This window comes from Lutjanus erythropterus, chromosome 9 (genome assembly GCF_056507025.1).
Source record: "Lutjanus erythropterus isolate fLutEry1 chromosome 9, fLutEry1.hap2, whole genome shotgun sequence".
NCBI classification, from domain to species: Eukaryota; Metazoa; Chordata; class Actinopteri; order Lutjaniformes; family Lutjanidae; genus Lutjanus; species Lutjanus erythropterus.
Genome location: NC_139325.1, coordinates 22,428,984 through 22,450,161, shown reverse-complemented (window position 1 = coordinate 22,450,161; position 21,178 = coordinate 22,428,984). Strand labels below are relative to the sequence as shown.

The 21,178-nt window shown below is 39.3% G+C and overlaps 2 protein-coding genes across 2 annotated transcripts; one reads left to right on the top strand and one right to left on the bottom strand.

Moving 5' to 3' along the window:
• The first annotated feature begins 2,431 nt into the window (after positions 1 to 2,431).
• Positions 2,432 to 7,465, top strand: rcvrn2 (recoverin 2). The gene is made up of 4 exons (XM_084726619.1): positions 2,432 to 2,694; positions 2,812 to 3,354; positions 5,502 to 5,613; positions 6,128 to 7,465. Exons 2-4 carry the CDS (start codon positions 2,974 to 2,976, stop codon positions 6,214 to 6,216), a joined length of 582 nt encoding a protein of 193 aa, XP_084582745.1. The 5' UTR covers positions 2,432 to 2,694; positions 2,812 to 2,973; the 3' UTR covers positions 6,217 to 7,465.
• A 2,422-nt stretch (positions 7,466 to 9,887) lies between these two features.
• LOC146321457 (germ cell-specific gene 1-like protein) lies at positions 9,888 to 17,747 on the bottom strand. Its single transcript, XM_084726618.1, has 6 exons — positions 17,414 to 17,747; positions 12,008 to 12,190; positions 11,785 to 11,832; positions 11,537 to 11,689; positions 10,415 to 10,526; positions 9,888 to 10,302 (listed from the first exon to the last, which is right to left on the bottom strand). Exons 1-6 carry the CDS (start codon positions 17,607 to 17,609, stop codon positions 9,930 to 9,932), a joined length of 1,065 nt encoding a protein of 354 aa, XP_084582744.1. The 5' UTR covers positions 17,610 to 17,747; the 3' UTR covers positions 9,888 to 9,929.
• Positions 17,748 to 21,178: the final 3,431 nt, after the last annotated feature.

Genomic DNA, 21,178 nt, shown 5'->3' with positions numbered 1-21,178 from the left:
ATTTGCAAAATAACCATTAATAATCACACACAAATTAAAAATGAAACAAACCTTGGAAAACTAATTGCAAACAAACTCCTTGTCTGCTTGGTTCTGTTACAGTGTATGAAGTACATGAATGAATGGGCCTAACCAGCCACGCTGACACTGCACGGAGCAGATTTGCAGTATATATGTCAAGTGCTGACGTAGAGTTGGCTCCCTGGCCGATGCTGTAACACAGATGAAGTTTGATACTGCCAGTTAATTGGTTAAAATGCTGGCCAACTGGAATGCTGCCAGTAGTGAGTCACTAGCCGGATTGCAGATATTTTTAGATGTGTTAACTTCTACTATTGAGAAACTTTCACCCGTTGCTGCACTATTTTTTTAATATTGCTGCCTGCAAAAGAAATATCTATTCTACTTAGTATTTCAAAGCAATGTAATACGCTGCTATAAAGACCTTCTCATTTCATCATTGTGTCATTGTTGGGCTTCAGCGCCATAGATTGCACTTAGATGTCCACATTACATGAGTGCTGACCTTGTCCACAGGTAGAAAAACATTTCAGAAGTGACCACAAATCCTTGCTTGTTCTAGCTTTACCAATTAGCCGAGCCGAGGGTATAGGTCAGATGTCAGGGATTGTTTTGTGGAGAGGAGGGGGTAATTCTATTTGCCATGGCGCTCACAGGATGATGATGATGGTAATTGGCTGAGTGTTGGATTGTGGTGGGACGGGACAGGGCAGTGGTAATCCGATAGATGGACTCACTGCGCATGTTTATGGAGCAAAGAGAGCCCTGCTGCAATTATACGACATGATAATCATATAGTAAGATAAGCAGAGTATATGTGAGAAGCGCTACGAACGTTGTCCACTTACACTTCCCTCTGTCTTCTTTCAGCTACCACAACTTTGTGCACATGTAACTCATGAACTCTGCCATACACCCCCACCTCCATGCTAAGTCAGTCAGAAACAATCAGTCAACTGAGGTAATACTTGCAGACACAAATAAAACAGACTGATGATGTAAATGTGTCAGCCAGCAAAGTGTCATTAGGTAAGTTTAATGTGTGTGATTACTGTGACCTCTCCTGTAAGGTGCTGCCTGTTTACAGAATGACTGAGATCATATAGAGAGAAATGCGGAACACAGTTTAGACAGAGCTGCACTTCCTGACTCAGTGTTACCAACTTGAAAGTATTAGAAACCATTATTTTTATAAAAATAACAAACTACCCAAGTGACTCGGAGAGACTTCCCGTCTCCTGCAATAAGTGTCGCCCGCTTGCTAGGAGCAAATAAAATGCCCTGTTGAGCAAGTAAACCTGACAACAAAAAATAAATAAACAATTTAGATAATCTATTAATTGTTAAACAAATGTTTTGTGCAAAATGGCAGTAATTCTGTTTCAGACTCTCAAATATGTTTTGAGAGGCTTTTTTTCTTTGTTTATTATCATATTAAACTGAATATTTTTGTGTTTTGCAGCCTGCCATGAGCTCAACTCTGTGAGCCCCCTGTCCCTCATGTCATTGATGTTTATTAATTAAAAATTAATTTGTCGTTGGTTTTTCTCTTATATCACTCTTACCTACCTTTCATAGCTCCTCTTGCTCTCCATGCTCTTTTGTATTGTTATTGTTTATTAATAAGGTTAATTATTTGAATTGAAATGAATTTAAGGCCCAGAGGGCTGGGTAGAAAAGTTCAAACCAGTAAAAATTAAAGCAAACTTCTTATTTGCATGTATGTGTGCAGTGCATCACATAAAACAGGACACCTTTATTGCACGAGGCGGTATTTTTTGGCGGTAAAAGTCAAAGGCTATAAAGAAAGACAATTTGGTAGCCCAAAAAAAAACATCAGAATTTTGCAGAACAAAAAAAGAGGGGCAACGCATTTTAACACTTAGCCCAGTAAAACAAACCAAGTCTAGGGGCAGAAAAGTCACAGAAAGGAGGGCAACATTGCTAGGACAGGAAGGAGGTCATGTATGGTACAGGGGAGGCCGGCAATGACGAGGATGTGAGGGGCGTAGGTGGGATTGGAGGTGAAGGTGGGCGGGGCAGGGAGCTAAACTGCCTGGACAGATGGTGGTCTAGAATTAGATGTCAGTGGTCAACTAAACCCATTGAAAGGCCACAACCGAAATAGCTGTTATGCTGCTGGAAAGACTAAAGCTAGTTCTGAAAACCCACCTGGGGCCGTGTTAACTGAATTTCCAAGAATATGTCTGATAATCTGTTGCCCAGTGTATGAAAGTAATGTTTAGGTTTGTGTAATTCTGAAGCACTCTACTTCTTTATTTGATGAATGATATAGTGAAATGCATGGAACCCCTGTAGATTGATTAATATTGACTAATGAAGTAAGACTATTAACTTTTTGGTTACACTACCTCAAGAAATAACTCAGATTTCCTGCTGTTTATAGATAATAGATAATTTAACGGAGGAATGAACTCAACACTGTCAGACACTGTAGATCTTTCTAGATGTCCAGACCCAATAGAGAAAATTAGGATACAGGGGTTCATTTTAGTCAAGAGCTCAGCCACCTTAAATCCCGTATTAACAGAATTAACCCAGTCGTCGCCCACGGTAGGAGTGTGTTTCCCCCTGCCCTCCTTATCTCTCACTGTCTTACTGTCGAGACAGACGCTCATTTCACAAGCCACCATCTTATCGCAGGACACACAGGTGAGTTCTCTCTACATTTCTGATCATACTCACATTAAAATTGATTAAGTATCAATAAATATATGATTTGTTAAATGATTGTACCATATATCTAAATGTTTTTATTTTTACTTGCAGGGTTTTGTTTGGCCTCTAACATCAACAGGGGAGGTGAAGCCAGTGAAGTAAAATATACCTTGAACAGAAGAGAAGTTCAGGTGGCGCAGGAGAAGGAAAACTCAGGTGGCAAATATTTGCCGGTGAGTTAGACACATTACTAAGATACTAAGAGCAACTGCCATGGGAAATACCACCAGTAGCGCGTTATCAAAGGAGATCCTGGAGGACCTGAAGCTCAGCACCAAATTCACTGAAAATGAGATCAGTCAGTGGTATGAGAACTTTCAGAAGCAGTGCCCGACGGGGCGCATCACGCCAGAAGAGTTTGAGCAGATCTACATGCGCTTCTTTCCTGAAAGTGATGCCAAGAGCTACGCACGGCATGTGTTTCGCTCTTTCGACACCAACGATGACGGCACTTTGGACTTCAAGGAATACATCATTGCACTGCACATGACCTCCACTGGGAAGACGACCCGAAAACTGGAGTGGGCCTTTTCGCTGTTTGATGTGGACAAGAACGGATACATCAACAAGACAGAGGTGACAGAGATCTGCCAGGTGAGGAGGATACATGTGTAAGACAATAGGATGAAACATTGTAACCATGTTTCTAGTAAGATAAAAAGCAGTTATTGATTTTCAGTATTTCCACATCGTGGTTATTATCTTGTTCTCCCCAGAGAGAGATTAATTTCTGAACATTCATGTTCTCATATGGGGAGCAGTGTCAAACTATGTTTACTAGAAGTGCTAAAGACAGAAACACTGTTTTATTTTTACCATAATGTTCATCTGTATTGCTGCTATAAACATATAATATCAGAAATTCAAGGTGTGCTGTTGTTTGAAGTCCTGCGGGGAAAATTTTATTCTGAGTCATCAAAGCTGCTACAGAAAGACAAAATAAGGTGATTATTTGACATTATATAATCTAATGCCCTTTCATTGCAATTGCCCTGCGATGAAAACTAAATTTTAGGTGTATAATATTCATTAAAATTTTGATGTGTTGATTTAACTATATGATCATTTTTGAGGAAATAGCTTGGGAAGATTATTGTTGGACTGCGTCACATCATCAGATTTTCTTGGTATTTTGCCCACTCCCTTTATCATTCATAAAGATGAGTTGCTATTTATTGGAAAGTGACCATCCCTCTCATAATATGTAGGTCCCAGTACTAATTTGCAGCCCAATTAGCCAACCTATTTGAGCCCCAAACTCCTGATAATCTCTGTGATTACAGGTTTAGCTCGTAGACAATGTAGACAGCCCTACTCTTAAGTAAGGCTACTCCACAAGAGGGTCTGCCCATCATCCCTGATTGTAGTCCAGGTTTCTTTTATTCATGAGGCTGCCTGTTTGGACTGTTAGATCTATTAATGCAAATTACTGTTAAAGACTTGTTAGCCATTGTTTTCTTATGATGAAAAATCAGTGTGATGGACGTTGTAAAGTTTTAAGACAAGAGAAATAGAATTGTAAGAGGTTTAGACAGATCAGCCGAGGATCCAGCTGGCATTGTAATGGGATTTAATTCCTGGCCAACTGGCCTGAGTCCATATGCATCATGTTTACAACCGTTGCACAAAATAGCTACATTTTAAAGCCACCCTGCCAAGAGTTCAACAACTTATAACAAAATTTGAGTCTGTGAAGAGTTGGGCAAAAACAGATCTGCTATATGCACAGAGGCTAACATCCATATTACATAAAGATAATCCAGTGATATCTGTTTTCATGGTTGAAGTGGGAACAAGTAAGTGAGGAAAGCAGGAGGAGCCAATAATAATTTAGTCTAGTATAGTTTACTACATGGATATATTAGACTAGTTAAGAGACGGTGTAAACACATTATGTCTCTCAAGGTATCCACATGTGTCTGCTTGATACACATCTGGTTTAATTTTTTTTATATCTGACCAACTGTCTGTGAACTATTCAGACTACAAGATCAGAGGGGCAAGATGGAGGGACAGTCCAGGGAGAAACGAGATCTTGGTGTTTGGCCTGTGGCCTGAGTCTTGGCACTAATCCATGTTAATCTAGGTGTCTTAAATGTGGGAGATGAGTGCTTCCTCTCTAAGTGGGACACACACTTAAAGACCTGAACCTAAAGTGCACAGTCATTTACAATCCGCTGGATTCCAAGTGGCCCATTGCAGATTAACTATCTCTGGAAAATGACACACAGGCCTGAATGTGCCGCTGCCGTGGGCTGCTTGATTATTAATTTCGACACAAGCAGTGGATTTTTAAATTGTGTGTAAATTATCATGGTCAAGCCCTCGAGTATTGCTCTAGCAGCTGCATTTGGAAGGCAGATCAACTGTCATGTCGGTATTGCAGGCTATATTTTACGCAAGATTTAATTGCAGACTAGTTGATTTGGTTGTATTCAGCCAAATTGCACAGAGGATACAATGGCTAATAACAGTAATCTACTAGATGTAAGAAAATCATGAGGAGAAAGTCTTTCTCTAAATGTCAAGTTGTTTTGCATCAGAAGCTTGATAAATGACACATGCATTCAGGACACTAATTAACTTAAAAAGGCCTTGATCTTACTCACTTGTCCTACAGGCTACATGCTTCTCAGCTTGAACACATTTGTTTTATGTTCTGTTTTGACGTTCCATACATTATATCTGTCAGAGAAATGATGCAGCATTTATCACCAATCTTTTACCCAACCCCCTCCCAGGCCATATTTAAGCTGATCCCCAAGGAGGAGCAGAGCAAGCTACCAGCGGATGAGAACACACCCGAGAAGAGAGCCAACAAGCTGTGGTCTTACTTTGAAAAGAAAGACAACGGTGAGGGAAATAACACATGATCCAACACATGTGCATATAAATTGTGCCCCCGCGGTGAATGATAGGTCACTGTGTTCTCATCGCTATGTACTTATGTTAGTCAGGACATAAGAGAGAGAAAATCTGTGTAAGCTCTTACTACCTTTCCTCAGCAGCTGTTCTTACATCCTGTCGTGAAGATTACATTTTACAATCAGCTGTTTGGCTTAATAATAGTCCAAGTATAAATCCACCTGGGGGCACATCCCCAGTTACAGCATCACTTCTGTCATGCAAGCTTTGTTGTGTATGTACCAGCCATGGACCACGAAACCTCAAGTGACCGCACTGCATTGCATGCTACTGCGACACACACAAAAACATAAGCACACCAACACAGGAGATAAGACCGGATTTCTTAGAGAAGACTCATTATTCAACCTCATATTTACCCCACACTCCATGCTGTATATGTTGTTCACCATTTTCCTCCCACTGTAACATCTCGTCCTCTTTCTTTTTTCTCTTCATGCAGAGCGGCTGGCTGAAGGCGAGTTCATCAAAGGAGTGATTGAAAATGAGAATGCAATGCGTCTTATCCACTACGAACCAATCAAACAATAAATCATTCCTTCTTCATCTCCTCTCCTTTCTCTCATTAGACTCTTTCCTTTCTTTAAAACTTTTGAATTTTCCTGCTCTCCCACCAAGCCTCATATGATTTCTCCTCCCTCCTGCTCACTCCTCTCTCCTGTGTAAATACTCTTCTCTCCAGTGTCTTGGTTGCAACTAACTTTTCAGTAAGTTTCATTTATGTTATTTCATTGTTTCACTAATGTTTGTCAATGCATTTATATCAAATAGAGACTAAAAGAGACCAACTGACTCTATCGACTTTCTCCTTCCCTGTCTCTTACACGTAGATATGCTATTTGTTAGGCTCATCTGTTTTGAAAAGAAAACCAACATTTGAAGATGGTGCTGCAGGACGTGTAAAAGCAACTTATATTCACATCTTAAATTAGCTAATATTAGCAAAATTCTAGCTAACTAGCTAGCAAATCCACATCATCGGTGAGCTAGCTAGTGTTTTGCTAACATTAGCTCAGCTAGCTAAGTTGAGACCCTATATGTTGCTTTTACAGGAGAAAGAGAAAGTTGACCGAAGCACTAAGTTTGCTCAACTGTTATTGGAGCACAGAGCAAAATGGGGCAGTCAGTTTTGGTATAGTGTTTTAAAATGTGTACAGTTAAAAGGAGGAATATTCATGGTGACTATATTGATGAGATACATAACATATATATCTATACAGTATGAAGAAAGTGTATGGTAAATATTGTCTCACTGTTAAACTCTTAAATGGTTTGAATGAAATTTTGGCTCTGGAGAAATTAAAGGTATAGTATGCAGGATTTGTCCGTTGCTGTTTGTAAACACATCTTTCAGAGTTGACCCTTCCTCCCCGGCTGAATGAATGAGAACAGGAGAGAGACAGCAACAATGGTCAAACAAGCTTGGGGGTGAATTGAAAGAGAAGCAGCGAAAACAGAACAGAGAATAAGAAAAATGAAACGTTATTGATTGACTGATTGTTTTACACTCTGAAGCACAAAAAAAAAAACCTACATCAGGAGGAAGATGCTACATGCAATATCCTTTCCACTGCGTTCTGTCTGCTGTGCCTGTGTGTGTGTGTGTGTGTGTCTGTGTATTTGTGTATCTCTCTCTGCTGCTCTCATAGACAGAGAGCAGGGTAGAGAGATGGTCACAGCAATGTAACAACTCGTTGCTATGTTTTTGTAGAATCCCTACCTCACTGCCTGTGCACCTGGCTATACACCACTGTACCAGGGTTGACACCTGAACTCAGCACTCAGTAGTGAAAAAAAATATATATATACAGGCAGACGGCAGGGTCTCTGCATAAGCGATGATTGAGAGAGATTTATTTTTGTATGAGTGTGTACATTTTTTAAGGAAAATCCTGCATATTATACCTTTAATGTTATTATTAATAATTATATTATAGTATCATACCTGACTTTTAGCTCGTTAAAGCTTTTTTACAGAACTCGAAATGTCTTAATAGAAGTTGTAGCTCTGAAGTGTTGCATATTATTCATTGTACAATAAATTAAAGTTTTTCTCATACATCTGTGCTTTGAAAATCAATTAATTTATCTTTACCAAAAAAAAAAAAAAATCTCCTATGACCTAGAAACATACTGTATAACATAATGCTGGTGGCTGACAAAACTGGTGCTTGAGGTTTTAAGTTTTCAATTGTCTCCCCCAGACAGTAAATCCAGGATTATCCCAAATGTATAACCTACACACATTTAAGGTGAATGTAAATACCACAATGTAATATCTGTTTGCAAACTGCTATTTCCCTGAAAGTGTGATGTTTAGTCTGTGGGTGTGCATGCCTGCATTTCTGTCCAACTTTCAGTCTGACCCCCATCGACTCGCCCCACCCCTCTCCATCTCCATCCCTTCACATGCCTACCATCTCTCCTCACTCTGCTCCTCCTTGGTTTCATCCAACTCGGGATTACTGGTTTACACATAATCTTCTGTTCAACATCAGAGAGCAGACTTTTCAAAATCTCTGTAATCTTTCTATCTCTATGTGTCTATCTTATGGGTTTGTCTGTGCAGCTGCAGAGAGACCATGTTTGTTGTACCTTCTGGTATACATACATTGCATCCAAATGCTGCATCTGTCTGTGAAAAGTTTGTGACGGGAGGGAGGCGAGCTTGAAAAATGAAAGTCCCACTCAGATAAATGAGATTATATTTTTTCTCTTTGAGTTGTATTCAAAGGGTCACAAACAGTGTGTTGTGATTAACAACAACATCAAATCTGCTTTTCACAAAATTGAAAGAGGAATCCCCAAAGGAACTATTTTGGGTCCCATTCTTTTCAATTTCCATATCGGCGACCTTACTGAAATATGCCCTGATACATGTCTGCAGATGTACTCTGACGACACAGCCTTCTGCCAAAATCTGTGATGCTATTGCAGAAAAAACTAACCGCAAACTTGGAGGCTTGATGCTGCCTGCTTGAAACTAAGAAAACAGTCTGAATGTTTTCCTTTCAAGAAGCTACCTGCAACAGAATCATTTAACTTGAGAATTAAAGGTGAGTCCATTGAACAACAAACAGACTCTCTCAAAATTAAAATTTAAAAGTCACGCTTAAAAGTTTTGTAAAGCATTCAAGGCTAACCTTCGCTGCTTTAAGATGATAAAAAAAAGTGCTTGACATTTGATTGTGCCTTGTTGTTTCAAAATTCAATGACATTCTCTCATCCGTCTGATGGTTTGACTAACTGGTCCCACGCCAACCATTTAGTAATTAAATCCAACGAGTGCTTTTATAATTAGGCTTTGTAAATCGTGGCCAAAAAGCAAATAAAGTACCATCATTGCTGGATTTTAAGTAAATAAAAGATTTTAAGTTAAATGTTTAAATGGACTTGCCCCTCAGCCTCTCTGTGAATACATCAAGAACTTACAGAGCTGCAGCAGGTCTATTAGAGCAGCCTCAAGTCACAATTATAAAGTTATATATTATAAAGTTTAGTAAAAAAAAAATCTTTTGCTCAGACAGCTGCAGCAAAGTCGTGGAACTCGCTACCTGATCACTTGAAATGTTCTGCAGACTTCACCACTTTAAGATCCTGGTTAATTCAGCAACAAACTTGTCTTCAACTTTGTGCTTTATTGTGTTTTGCTCAGCTTTTAATTAGCTTTATGATATCTTGTCATACCTTCTTTTTACCTCACTATTTCAGTTACTTGTTTTCATGAAAACCCCTCTAGGGACGGGTCATCGGATAGCTGTTTTCCTTTTGTCTGTTTATATTGTCTGTCCCTATCATACAAACCATAAACAAATACTTTACTCTAAAGAACAGGCTGTTCTATTCAGGTATCAGCAGGAGGATAAACACTCATGCCATCTATGCATTGAAAAGCTCATTGAGCTGACTTTTGTCCTGATACATTGCATGTTAAAATATAAGCAATAAAATAATATAAACATTTATGTGCATTTACATATAGAGACATACATTTACTTTCCTACCCTGAGGCACTGAGAAACATCCAGAAAACATGCATGTCAGTGTGAACTATAAATACATCGTAGTCTTTACATCTTGATATGATTTCACTGAGCTTCAAGCGAAATTAGTCCCAACTTCATTGAAAGTCAAAATAGAAGAAAAGAAAAACAGGATGTGTTTGCTCACATGGTCCTTCTCCAGCACGGCAACAATGTCTTTCCGTTTTTCAGCCCTTTCAGTTGATGAATATGAATGATCCCCTAACAAGGCGAATCAACTCGGTCCATGGCCTCATCCATCTCATCCATCTCTCTCTCACAGTCCTCACACCCCTCTGGGCCACACCCTCCTACTAAAACCAGCGTCGGTACATCCCCATTTCCCACTCCAACCATGCTGCCGTTCGGCGCCCATGCCACATCAATCATGCCGTCTGGACACTGCAACAGGCCGCTGACAGAGTAAAGCCCGCCTCCTGGAACAACCTCGTCGTAGGAAGGAGCATGAGTGGCGGCTCTCGCTTCCTCCAACCGGAGCCTCTGTCTGCGACGGAGCTCGATGATTGTCTTTGTGTAGGAGTTGAGCGTGACCACAGCGGCTCCCATACAGCAACTGAATGACACCCAGGCAAGACTGGGAATAGAGGAGAAAAGAAGCATATCGTCATATCCTGGAAATGACAAGTTTTTTATGTACATGCTTGAATAGCACAGGCTTGTATGCTGACTGAAGGGCAGCCACCTACGCAAATGACCAGCCATAGTCCCAGGACTGAGGCCTCCAGTCTTTGGGGCCCACAATGACCGTCATCTGAAATACTGTCGTGTACATCATATGGGCCACCATCCCAAGAAGACCTACATGTGGGAATGAAACAAATATCTTCATTAATGCATAATGATATGGATTGCACATAGCCTTCTGTCCGCACACTACGTTCATTTCATCCAGATTTGTGCAAGTTTTTCCAAAAGCTTGATTTAGCTCATTTATGCCCCCTTTTGAAAATAGATATGTCCATTTCAAATGCTGTAACTGTCACTGTCCACATACTTCCACCTGTCCTTTACATTGGCATGAATGTTAAGCAATACATTTACAAGAAGCGCCTCTCAGTCAAAAGTTACTCCAAAGAAGAAGAGTCATAAGTTTGTGGCAACAAACACGGTGAAGCTGGAGGAGGCTGTAATAAGAGAAGAGAAAATGCCGTTACAAAGCTTTTGCCTCTTTGTCAAGAGGTATATTATTACAACCATAGACGTACTAAGGAGAATGTGATACAGTGTTGGAGATGGGCCTCCGTTCATTCCTATGAGGGTTGCTCAGTGGTGCAAGAAGCCAACTTTCATGTCGGAGCTTCAACATATCAACAAAAGTATCCTCCATTTTACAGACGTTTCTTTTGCAGTGTAAGTCTTTTTATGATGATGTTGGCTGGCCACTTTGTCAAATTGGCTTCAAATCCTGGCCGTTCCTCTGGGGACATGATTACAACTTCCTCCAGCATTATCATGTTTGTGACTGTCTGAAACTTTTGACTCCTCTTCTTCTTTTTGGGGTAACTTGACTCTGAGCAGCCCCCTCTGGTGGCTGTATCACTTAACATCCATGCCAACATAAATGACACATGGAAGTGTGTGGCCAGTGACTGTTACATAGTTTTAAACAGACATTTATTTTCATAGAGCATAAATGAGTCTTATGTTTAAAAACAAAGATTGTGGGAGGAAGACGGGAGTACCCGCAGAGAAACCATGCGGACACGAGGAAAACATGCAAACTCTGCACAAAAAGGCCCTGCCCCAGTCACAAACTCATATATGGAGGAGGTGCATATAAGTAATGTAAAACTAAAGGTAAGTCTCACCTGATAACACAGTACAGATTGCTGCATAAGCATTGATTTTTAGCGAGTGCATCTCTTTATGAGAACACAGGACTTCCAGCCACATCAGTAAGAAGCCCATCCCCAGCAGACCGATGTATGTAAACTCTGAAATAACTGACAGCCAGAGCACACCTGCAACATTTGAAAATATATACACAATTGGCATACAGACAGAAAAAATATTTTTTGAAAGGGGCTAAATATCACAATATAGGACTGATATTCACCTTGTGTTTCTCCAGGTGTCAAATCTATAAAGCTTCGACATTTCTCCCCTGCCAATGAAAATGAGAATAGAAAACATTGTCCTTTGAGTTGAAATGAAAAGATTTTGTGGACAGCTGATCCATGAGCTAATACATGAAAATACAACTAGTATAACAGTATAACAAATATTGTGATCAACGGCAAGTGTATTTATGTGATTGGACGTGTGCTTTGTTGTCTCACCATCACTGTGTTTTTCACAGCTTTCCCAGAAACCAGTGTGGAAGTATCTGAAAGCAAACTTGTCTTCTCCTGTCTCCCAGATGTAGTGAACAGCATTGGCCAGCTGCCTCTGTCTGATCTTGGCCAGTTCTTCCCTTCTGGCTGGAGACAGTGTGCGGTTGAATGGATTCTGAGTGGGACTCTCTGTGTGATGACAGCACAACGGGATGACAAAGAGAAAAGTGTTTTAGGGACATTTGTGTAGCTTCATATACCATGGATAATAGAGCAAAACCAAAAATGCACTAGGTTGACCGTTTCTTCGTGTCTCTTTAGACATACACACACCAACCCATGTACATAGCAGCAATATCATGCAAACATCAAACAAAATCCGGATTTGATTGCTTTGAGGGGCGAGCATTAACAACTAATGCACTCAAAAACACAAACATCCAGTACAGTATGTGCATGTGCAAGCAGAACACACAGAGGTGCACCTGTCTATAATGGAAGGACTCTATCTATGTCTGTCTATATGTCCCTCCATTATCTTGACAACTGTTCATCATCTTTACACTTGGTGGGTGTATCGCCCATTCTTCTTTGGCGAATCTCTCAAGCTCCTTCAGATCTGATGGTCTTCTGGGATGGACCTTGGTCTTCAGTTCACCCCACAGATTTTCAATGGGATTCAAGTCATGGCTTTGTGCAGGCCAGTCAATAACATTCACTTTGATCTTCTGGAGGTAGTTCTTCACCAGGAGTGACGTATGTTCTGGGTCATTGTCTTGTTGGAAGACAATGTGATGACTTAGACCCAGTTTTGCTGCTGATTATTTGAGGTTTTCTTTCAAAATCTTCACATATCCTTCTTTCTTAATGATTTCTTCTATCTTAATGAGATTCCCAGTTCCAGACACACTGAAGCATCCCCACAACTTAATACTCTCATCACTGTGTTTCACTGTGGGGACGGTGTTTTTTGGGTTATACGTCTCTCCCTTCTTTCTTCAAAACATAAGCAACGTCTCTATGGCCAAAGAGCTCTAGCTCACACTTCCAGTATGCATAAGCTTTCTCCAGGTTGTACTTCAGTCTGGCTTGAAGGTGTCTCTTCTGCAGAAGTGGAGTTTTTCTTGGTCTGCAACCTCGCAGTCCATTCCTGTGCAGAGCTCTAGTGATTGTCTTCTTTCAGACTACAATTCCCGACTTGGCTAAGACTTATAGTGTCTTGACAGTTGTTCTGGGGTCTTTAGACATATCTCTCACTAGTTTTCTTTCCAGAGTCTTTAAAATCTTTCACTTCCTACCTCTGCCAGCCTTGTTCTGTACTGTGTGTCTCTCTTTGAATTTCTCGATGATACTTCTCACTCCAGTTCTTGACGCTTGTAAATGCTGTGATAACTTTGTATATCCTTCTCTTTCTTTGTGAGCATCAACAATTCTTCTTCTCAAGTCTGAATTGATTTTTTTTTGTGAAGCTGATGCTTTCTCAAGTGACAGCTCAAACCCTCACTGAAGTTTTTATGCTGTGTGTAAATTGGAAGATAACCCTCAGTTTTAATTTAATTTTACAAGCTTTGAGCTTTACACATCATTGCACAACAGTGGTTTGTGCTATGGTTCAGTAAAAAGGTCAGTTCTTAAGGAGCTAATAATATTGACCTCAGCTGTATGATAGTCTTGCATAGCCACGCCTATCTCCACAGTGCTCAGTGCTGGACAAAGGTCTGGCTCCCGATCCTGACCTGATCATTCTGCTATATGGGGAAATAAAATCATCTTGGGTGGCACTAAGCCCAGGATGCAGCATCAGTGCCAGTACAAAATAGTGTTTGTGGAACTTGTTTTTGCGGAACAATTGCACATGGAGAGGCAACCACCAGTATTAAAAAGGCTAAATCCCAGTAAAAAAAAAAAAAGAAAAAAAAAAGATAAGTACTACTAGCTTATTTACATTCATACTGGTAGCAACCAGGTGCTAACTTGCCATTTTTAGTGTCTACGTTGCCAGCTCTGAGGTTGTTGTTGTTTGCTATAGGGACCAATGGAGACTTTGAAGAAAGAGATAGCAGATATGGTGTATGTCTTTTGAAACAGGCAGCCAGTGGCAGGCTTATACCCATAGTCTACATCCAGTGAGGCAGAGTAGAGTGACCTTATCCAGTTTGATATATTTGGCCAATGGATGGCGTTGTAGCAGCATGAGTGTATGAAAGTTCCTCACATTTCTCAACAACCGTACATTCAATCAACTACGTACTTGGCAGGTGTATTTCTAAGGTCTGAAGGAGGAATAGTTTTGACTGTGAAGTTGATCAAATGAACGGTTCTGGACAACACTGCAAATAGCCCTGTCAGAGGTAAAGCAATCATCCTGCTCCAAATGACCAAATACAAGCATGCCTTCCAACATCCAATAGGTTCTTTGGCTGAGTATTTTCCATTGTCAAAAACATATTACGCCAAACAGTCAGAGGGGATAATGAAATAACAAACCCACTTTGCATGCATGTGTGTGGGATGGAGAATTACTGGAGGTTCAACTGGAAATTAAAGAATATTTACAATGACAGACGGTTACAAAACAGTGAGCACAAAACACCTACAAGTCTGTTAATCACACCACTGCCCCAAAAGTAACATGCCTCTGTGTTTTGCAGTCACATGCAAGTTTGTCAGCCAGCACCTTGTCATCCCACGTGTGTGTTGTGTTTGTAAATCTGGTTTAGAAGCATAAGGGAGAGTAAAATCCCCCACTGTACAGGTAGATCTTTTTGTACAAGTAAACAAAGTACACACAGTTATCAAAGATAATTCCTTTATGCAGTAAGAGCTGTTAATCTCAGTGTGGATTAAGCATATCTTTTGATAAATTAAAAACCAGGCAGCAGGCAGTGTAAACCGCTACTCCATGGATGAGTAAACCTTTGGGAGCTCCCCTCACACCCCACAGATTAATGCTAAGCCATAATTAAGTTCACCGTGGGGTAAGGTATGGGAAAAAAGAGATTAAAAACATCAAACCAAGGACAATCAGTTTCGAACGTGGGAGAGAAGCCTGTCAGTTTATCCAGTCAGATTAATTCGAGGTATTGGTTGTTATGTAGTGATACAGTGCAAAGATCAACAAATTCAATACTTGTGTAATCAAGTTCAAAAGTCAAGGCCAAAATTTTGGAGAAGGCAAAATCTGAAAAATGGATTTTGTATCTTCAGCACATTTTGGAAGAAGGATACGCAATAACTAATAAAATGCATTCAAACAAACGTGATGAAATATGCACATTTAGTATCCACTTTATTTGGTACATGATGCTCATGTTTATTAGCTTTGACCTTTGAATCACATCTCTGAGTCTGACTGAGAAAAATCTGCTGATGAAGGCTGTGAGATGCAGTTGAAAGCTCCAGAAAAGAGTTAAGGTTGAAGGGAGTGTTTGGATTATTTGATGTGGAGTTGTATGAGGTATTAATCCATAGACTTTTTGTTACCTAAAGAACATGGTGGTCGGCACACTCTCAGTTTGGGGAAGCAGCAGGAGTACTGGTGTAGGAATCTACCTGCCTCGATCGGTTAGATTATGTTATTGTGTGACTTCTGCGTTTTAAAGGATTAGTTTAGATTCACCAAAGTCACACAATACCGCAAATAAACTAATCGATTGAGGCAACACCTGTATTGTGTAGGTAAAATTGCTGTTTTTTGCTGGATTTGCTGCACGCCCTGTCCTCAGCAGTTCTTCTCCAAACTGGGGGCATGAAAACTGCCATCTTCTGTAGCTTATACACTGACTATTGGTAAGTACCCCATACAACCACTCTTAAAAAAACCCAACTATCCCTTTAAGTACATCAATGATACAAATATTTGATTACAGTCACTCTAAAATGGTAACTGTAATCATGATGAGTAGTAAGTGGTCAGTAACTGTTTTGACATTCAGATTATGCCTGACTCTTAAGCCTAATTCCAAGAAAACAACAGATATCAGTTGATGTCATTGTAGGATGAATCTATGATCTCATGCCTGTGAACAAGTTGCAACACATATTGGTATTATTCACCTGGCAACTTTTTGTGGCTACTGTGCTCACTGTGGTTTCATCCACTTGTTTTTAGTCCCCAGGAAAGAAACTTAACACTATTTTTTTTTTTTTTTTTTTTACTTTAGTCCATCTCGAGGTTCTGAAATACTCCTATTTACCAGCGTGGAATATGAAGTTCATTTTTCAAACACTGTGTAAAAGTTAAGGTACTTAACTTGAGTACCTCTGTTTTATGCAACTTCACTTCATTACATTTCAGTGAAAAATATTGTGCTTTTCATTCCACTTTATTTATTTGACAGCTATACTTAGTTACTTCGGAGAGTAATATTCCACATTTAAAAAAAAATCATATGATCAGCTTATAAAATATGATGGCCAAGTATTTTCACACTGCAGTATCAAAGGATTTGAAAACTTCTTGTATTGCTGCTATATACATATTTGTTGTTATTTACATACTTGTTGCTTTCTTTTTAGGTAGAAAAAGTCCTAAATAGAAACATAAGTCAACTTCGTTCTCTCCTAAAACTAAAACTTAACTAAAACTCTTCCGTTTAGCTGAACAGTAATTGAACTTCTCCACTCTGCCCACATAGTTTTGAACAAACAAGAGAGAGTGAACGAGCAGCGGCGGTTGAGAGGTAGAGAGAGAGTATGAGGCAAGGGGCGAACGTAAAAGTGAAAAAAAAAAATCAAAATAAAAAAAATGCAACATAATTTTCTGATTGTTTCACAGCACTTACATTCTTAAACACAAATAAACACACCCACATCTTTGCACACCACTGGATTTTGTGTGAATACGGACAGTAAGTGATTCTCATTCTGCGCTGCCTGTGTGTGTGTATGTGTGTGTATGTATCTCTTTCTGCAGCTCTCACAGAAAGAGAGCAAAGGAAAGAGACAGAGACAGTCATGTAACTGTTGATCACTACGTTTTTATAGAGTCCTGACCTCAAAACCTTTGTGCTGTTATTTGCTGGGAGTTACACACCACTCCCCAAAGGCTGCTGCCCCAGCAGCATCCCAAACACAGCCAGATAATGAGAAAATAAGAAAATACAGGCAGAGGCAGAGTCTCTGTGGATACAGACACTAACACACACCTCTAGTGGGTCATTTTAGGGGGATTATTTAGGGGGATTATTGCTGTATGTTTTTTTTTAAACAAATCATTGTCAAAATATCAAAAAGAGGATAATAAAATGTATTTTTGTACATAAATGTATGTCCAAGGGCCAATCAAAGTAAAAGAGCAATCTGAGATATAATATACATCAGAAGAAACAATAAAAGAGACAATTGAGCAACAGGAAGCACAATGAGAAAACAACTTTTGGAAAGGTGAAAGACAATGTCACGTGTCAGTACCTGTGGTGTAAGGCTCGCTGTTGTTCTGACCACAGTTCTTCATTTTGACAGGCGACAGGCAGAGGGGCTTGACCACCTTGTGAGTGCCCTCACACCAGTAAGAGGTGCAGAGAGCCAGGATGGAGAGGGCCAGAGCCAGAGTGGTCAAGGTCAGGGAGAGCAGGGAGCGAGAGCGACGGGACATACGCTCCAGCATGGCCACGCGGGAGGGGAGGGAGACAGGGGGGAGGCCAGAGAGAGAGATGAGGGGTTGGGGGATGAGAGGGGTTACAGCACGTGGGAACAGGACAAACGGGGCAGAAGGTGTGACTGCAGTCACAGATGGAGCCGAGAGGGTAGGACAGATGCTTCGGGGTGGTTTTAAAAGGTGATGAGCTGCCAGGTTTATACGTAAAACGAAGATAAATGTGATGTAACAGTACAGGGAGAGGATGACAAAACCCAGCTGACAAAGCGATACTGTAAAGTCAGGGAGATTAAAAGAGAGGAGCGAGAGGGGAGGGAGCGGGATAAGATTCTCCGAAGTTGATACAAGGACAGATGGAATGGAAAAAATGAACAAGAGGGGATTTAGGTGGACGATGGTTCACAGTGGGAGAAAACAGTGGGATGCAAGAACATAACACCACGCTGACTAGACGGCTTTAATGTGATATCCTGCTATTGATCCCTGTGGTGAATGGTAGCCATACACCCCCTGAACTCTTGTAAACCCTCTTGTGTGCACTAGATTTGTGTGACTGTACCAAAAAAGGATAAAGGTCATTTAAAAATACTTGAATTTACCATTAAAAGTTGAATCTCTGGAGAGGAGATAGAGGACATCCTTAAACTTAATTCATCACCAGGCCAGAAAGTGAAATTAACATGCTGATTGGGACGCACAGAGGCTAAAACCAGAGTGTCCATATGGTGACGTCTAACTTTGTTGAATGTCCTTAAACTGGCTGAGGTCACATGTGACAACCAGCTGTGTTTATAAGGAGGTGTTATGGATGAATAATTAATGTGTGCTGTCCTGTGATGCAGGCTAATATCTCCCTGCTTCCTGATTGACACACTCAGGCCTGACCCCGCCACTCATTGTGAAGAGCTCCGCCGCTGGACCCTCTGCAGAAGACAAGACAGAGGGGGACAAAAAACAAGAGGTTATTTTTTTTTTTTTTGATGAAATTATGAATAAGCTACAGATCTAAATGAAATTTTTGCCAGTAATCCCTGATAATCTGTTTTAATCTCTTTGTGTTAGGTGTGTTCCGGTGTGAAAGTGCATTCTGACCGTATCTGCCGTTTGTCACGGTCTGTCTCATGCAATTTCTTCCTGTCAGCCCACAGCCCCCTAAAATAAAACAGGACATTAGTTATAATAAATGACAAATCACAGGAAGGTAACTTGTGGGGTTCCCCAGGGCTCAGTGCTCAGACCGTTACTGTTCATATTATAAATTAATATCATATGTGACGTCTCTGAAATACTGAAGGCTATATTATTTGTAGATGACACAATTTTTTGCAGAGGACAGAACTATGAACAGATTTGGATATGGCAGAAAATTGTGAAAACTGATTGTAACAAATTTATACAGAATTTAAGTAAAACCAAATTTAAAAACCTTGGGAATGTCTTTATTAACTCAAAGAAGAAACTCATGATAAATAATATAGAATCAGACAGAGTGATTGAAATTTGGTTTCGTGGAGTAATAATAAATAATAAACTATGCTGGAAAAGGGGAACTAGCAACTGTACTGTATTTTATTCTGCTAATTTGCTCTTCACGTGTCATGTTTACATTTGGTGGAGTGAAATATAAAAAAAAAGGGTGTATGATCTGATAAGTATCCTCTTCTTCCTATTCCTTTTCAGACATTTATTATTTATTTCTGCTGTTTGCTGTCAGGTTCCTTTGTTACTTTTGTTTGGGTTTTCTGTACATGTATATTGTATTTTATTTTCTTTATACATGTTTGAAATAAAATCTAAATCTGAATTTAGCACAATCCCCGATCTACATGGGAACAGACACAGGGTTGCGGCTGGTGTCTGAATGATGGCGACAAAATATACATTAATTAACAACTTTAGAAAAAAGGAAGTGCATCAAACCTAATGGATGAGATAACTGCTGCTACTAACGGCAATGTATAATATTGGCATACAATTATTAAATTTTCCACATCCTCATACTGTTCTTATCACCTTTCTCTCTATTTTAATTTTTAATTGTAGCTAAACTATGCTTTATGAGCTGCACGCCATTGAAAATAATAAATCTTAAGATTCTGTTGTGCACTGGAAATAGGAACTCTTTGCAAGATAGTTATAAAAAAAATCCCTTAGTTGAAGGAATAGTCTTAAATTGCTATGATGCTGTGTTCATGTTTCTTGGTGTATTAATCTTACTGCAGTTCACAGTACTACAATATTATATGCATATTAATATGATAATATATTAGAATCATTTTCTAATATTCAAATTAATTAAGATTTACAGTTCCTAAAGAATAAGGCCAGCCTAAATGCCTGCTTTGTGTGATTTCTGAAATGGTAGACATCTACATGTGTCCATAGTTTTCAGAAGACATGAACTCTGTACATTATTTCTTCGAATATAAAGACAGTTACTTCTCAGTTCACAACATTACTCTGGTTCATTTTTTTTTTATCAGTGATAATATACTGAACATACAGCAACGTTTGATTAATATAAGGGGTGTAAAATGAGGGTAAATATATAAATAATGACTGTTAACTAAACAGTTAACTGCATTAACATTCTAAATATATTATAAAATTAACTCAAATATGTAAATTAACTTAACGTATAAATCTAAGTTTACAGCATGAACAGGTTGGATGCAGGGTAATTCATAGACTTTGACAGAATTACCAACATTAGCATGAAGAACACAAATATAACTTTTTGTTCAACTGAATTTTAAGTTCAACAGAAACAGAATTCGAAATTGTATGACAAATATTAAGAAGCCGATTAGAAAATGGACTCATAATTTGTCTCATATAACCCGCAGTTATTAGCAAAATATCAGTAATTAGCAAAATATCTGGAAACTCCATCTAGGCTTAAGTAAGAAAAGGAAGCACATTGTAGAAGAACTGCAAAGAGCTGATTCATTTGTCAGTTGGCAACTATTCTCCTTTTTTTTAAAAGAAAAAAAACATTTGAGGACATCAACTTGGACTTATGAAAACAGTAATCGACATGATTTTTCACAATTTTCTGACATTTTTTGCAATCAATTAATTGATGAAATGAAATCAATTAAAATAATCATTAGTTGCAGGTTTGCTTCTCAATTATTTGTAGGGCTCTAATCATTTTGACTGTTCATGTAGAAAAAAAATATTATTTCCCAGATCTGTAACTTGTTTTAGTTGGACATCAGTTCAAAACTAAAAGCTCTTCAGTTTTGTGTTCTACATGACAAAGAAAAGCACCAAATTCTTATTTTTTATGTAACTAAAAAACATATTATCTACATAATCACTGATTAATGTTCAGTCAATCATATCAGCTCTGGTTACTTTAAAATAGCGACAGGTACCTACCAAAGAGCTTTCTCTTGTCCCTTGGAGTGCTTAAGTTGTAAATCACAAAAAACACTTTTAGTTATTGCAGTCCTCTAAACCTACAATCCTCCGTTATCTCTGCCTCCTTCAATCAAAAAAACTCCTTAAGATCTCGATTTTAGTTGCTCCATCTTGATTCTCCGTGTCACAACCCTCTTCATCGTTTCCCTCAC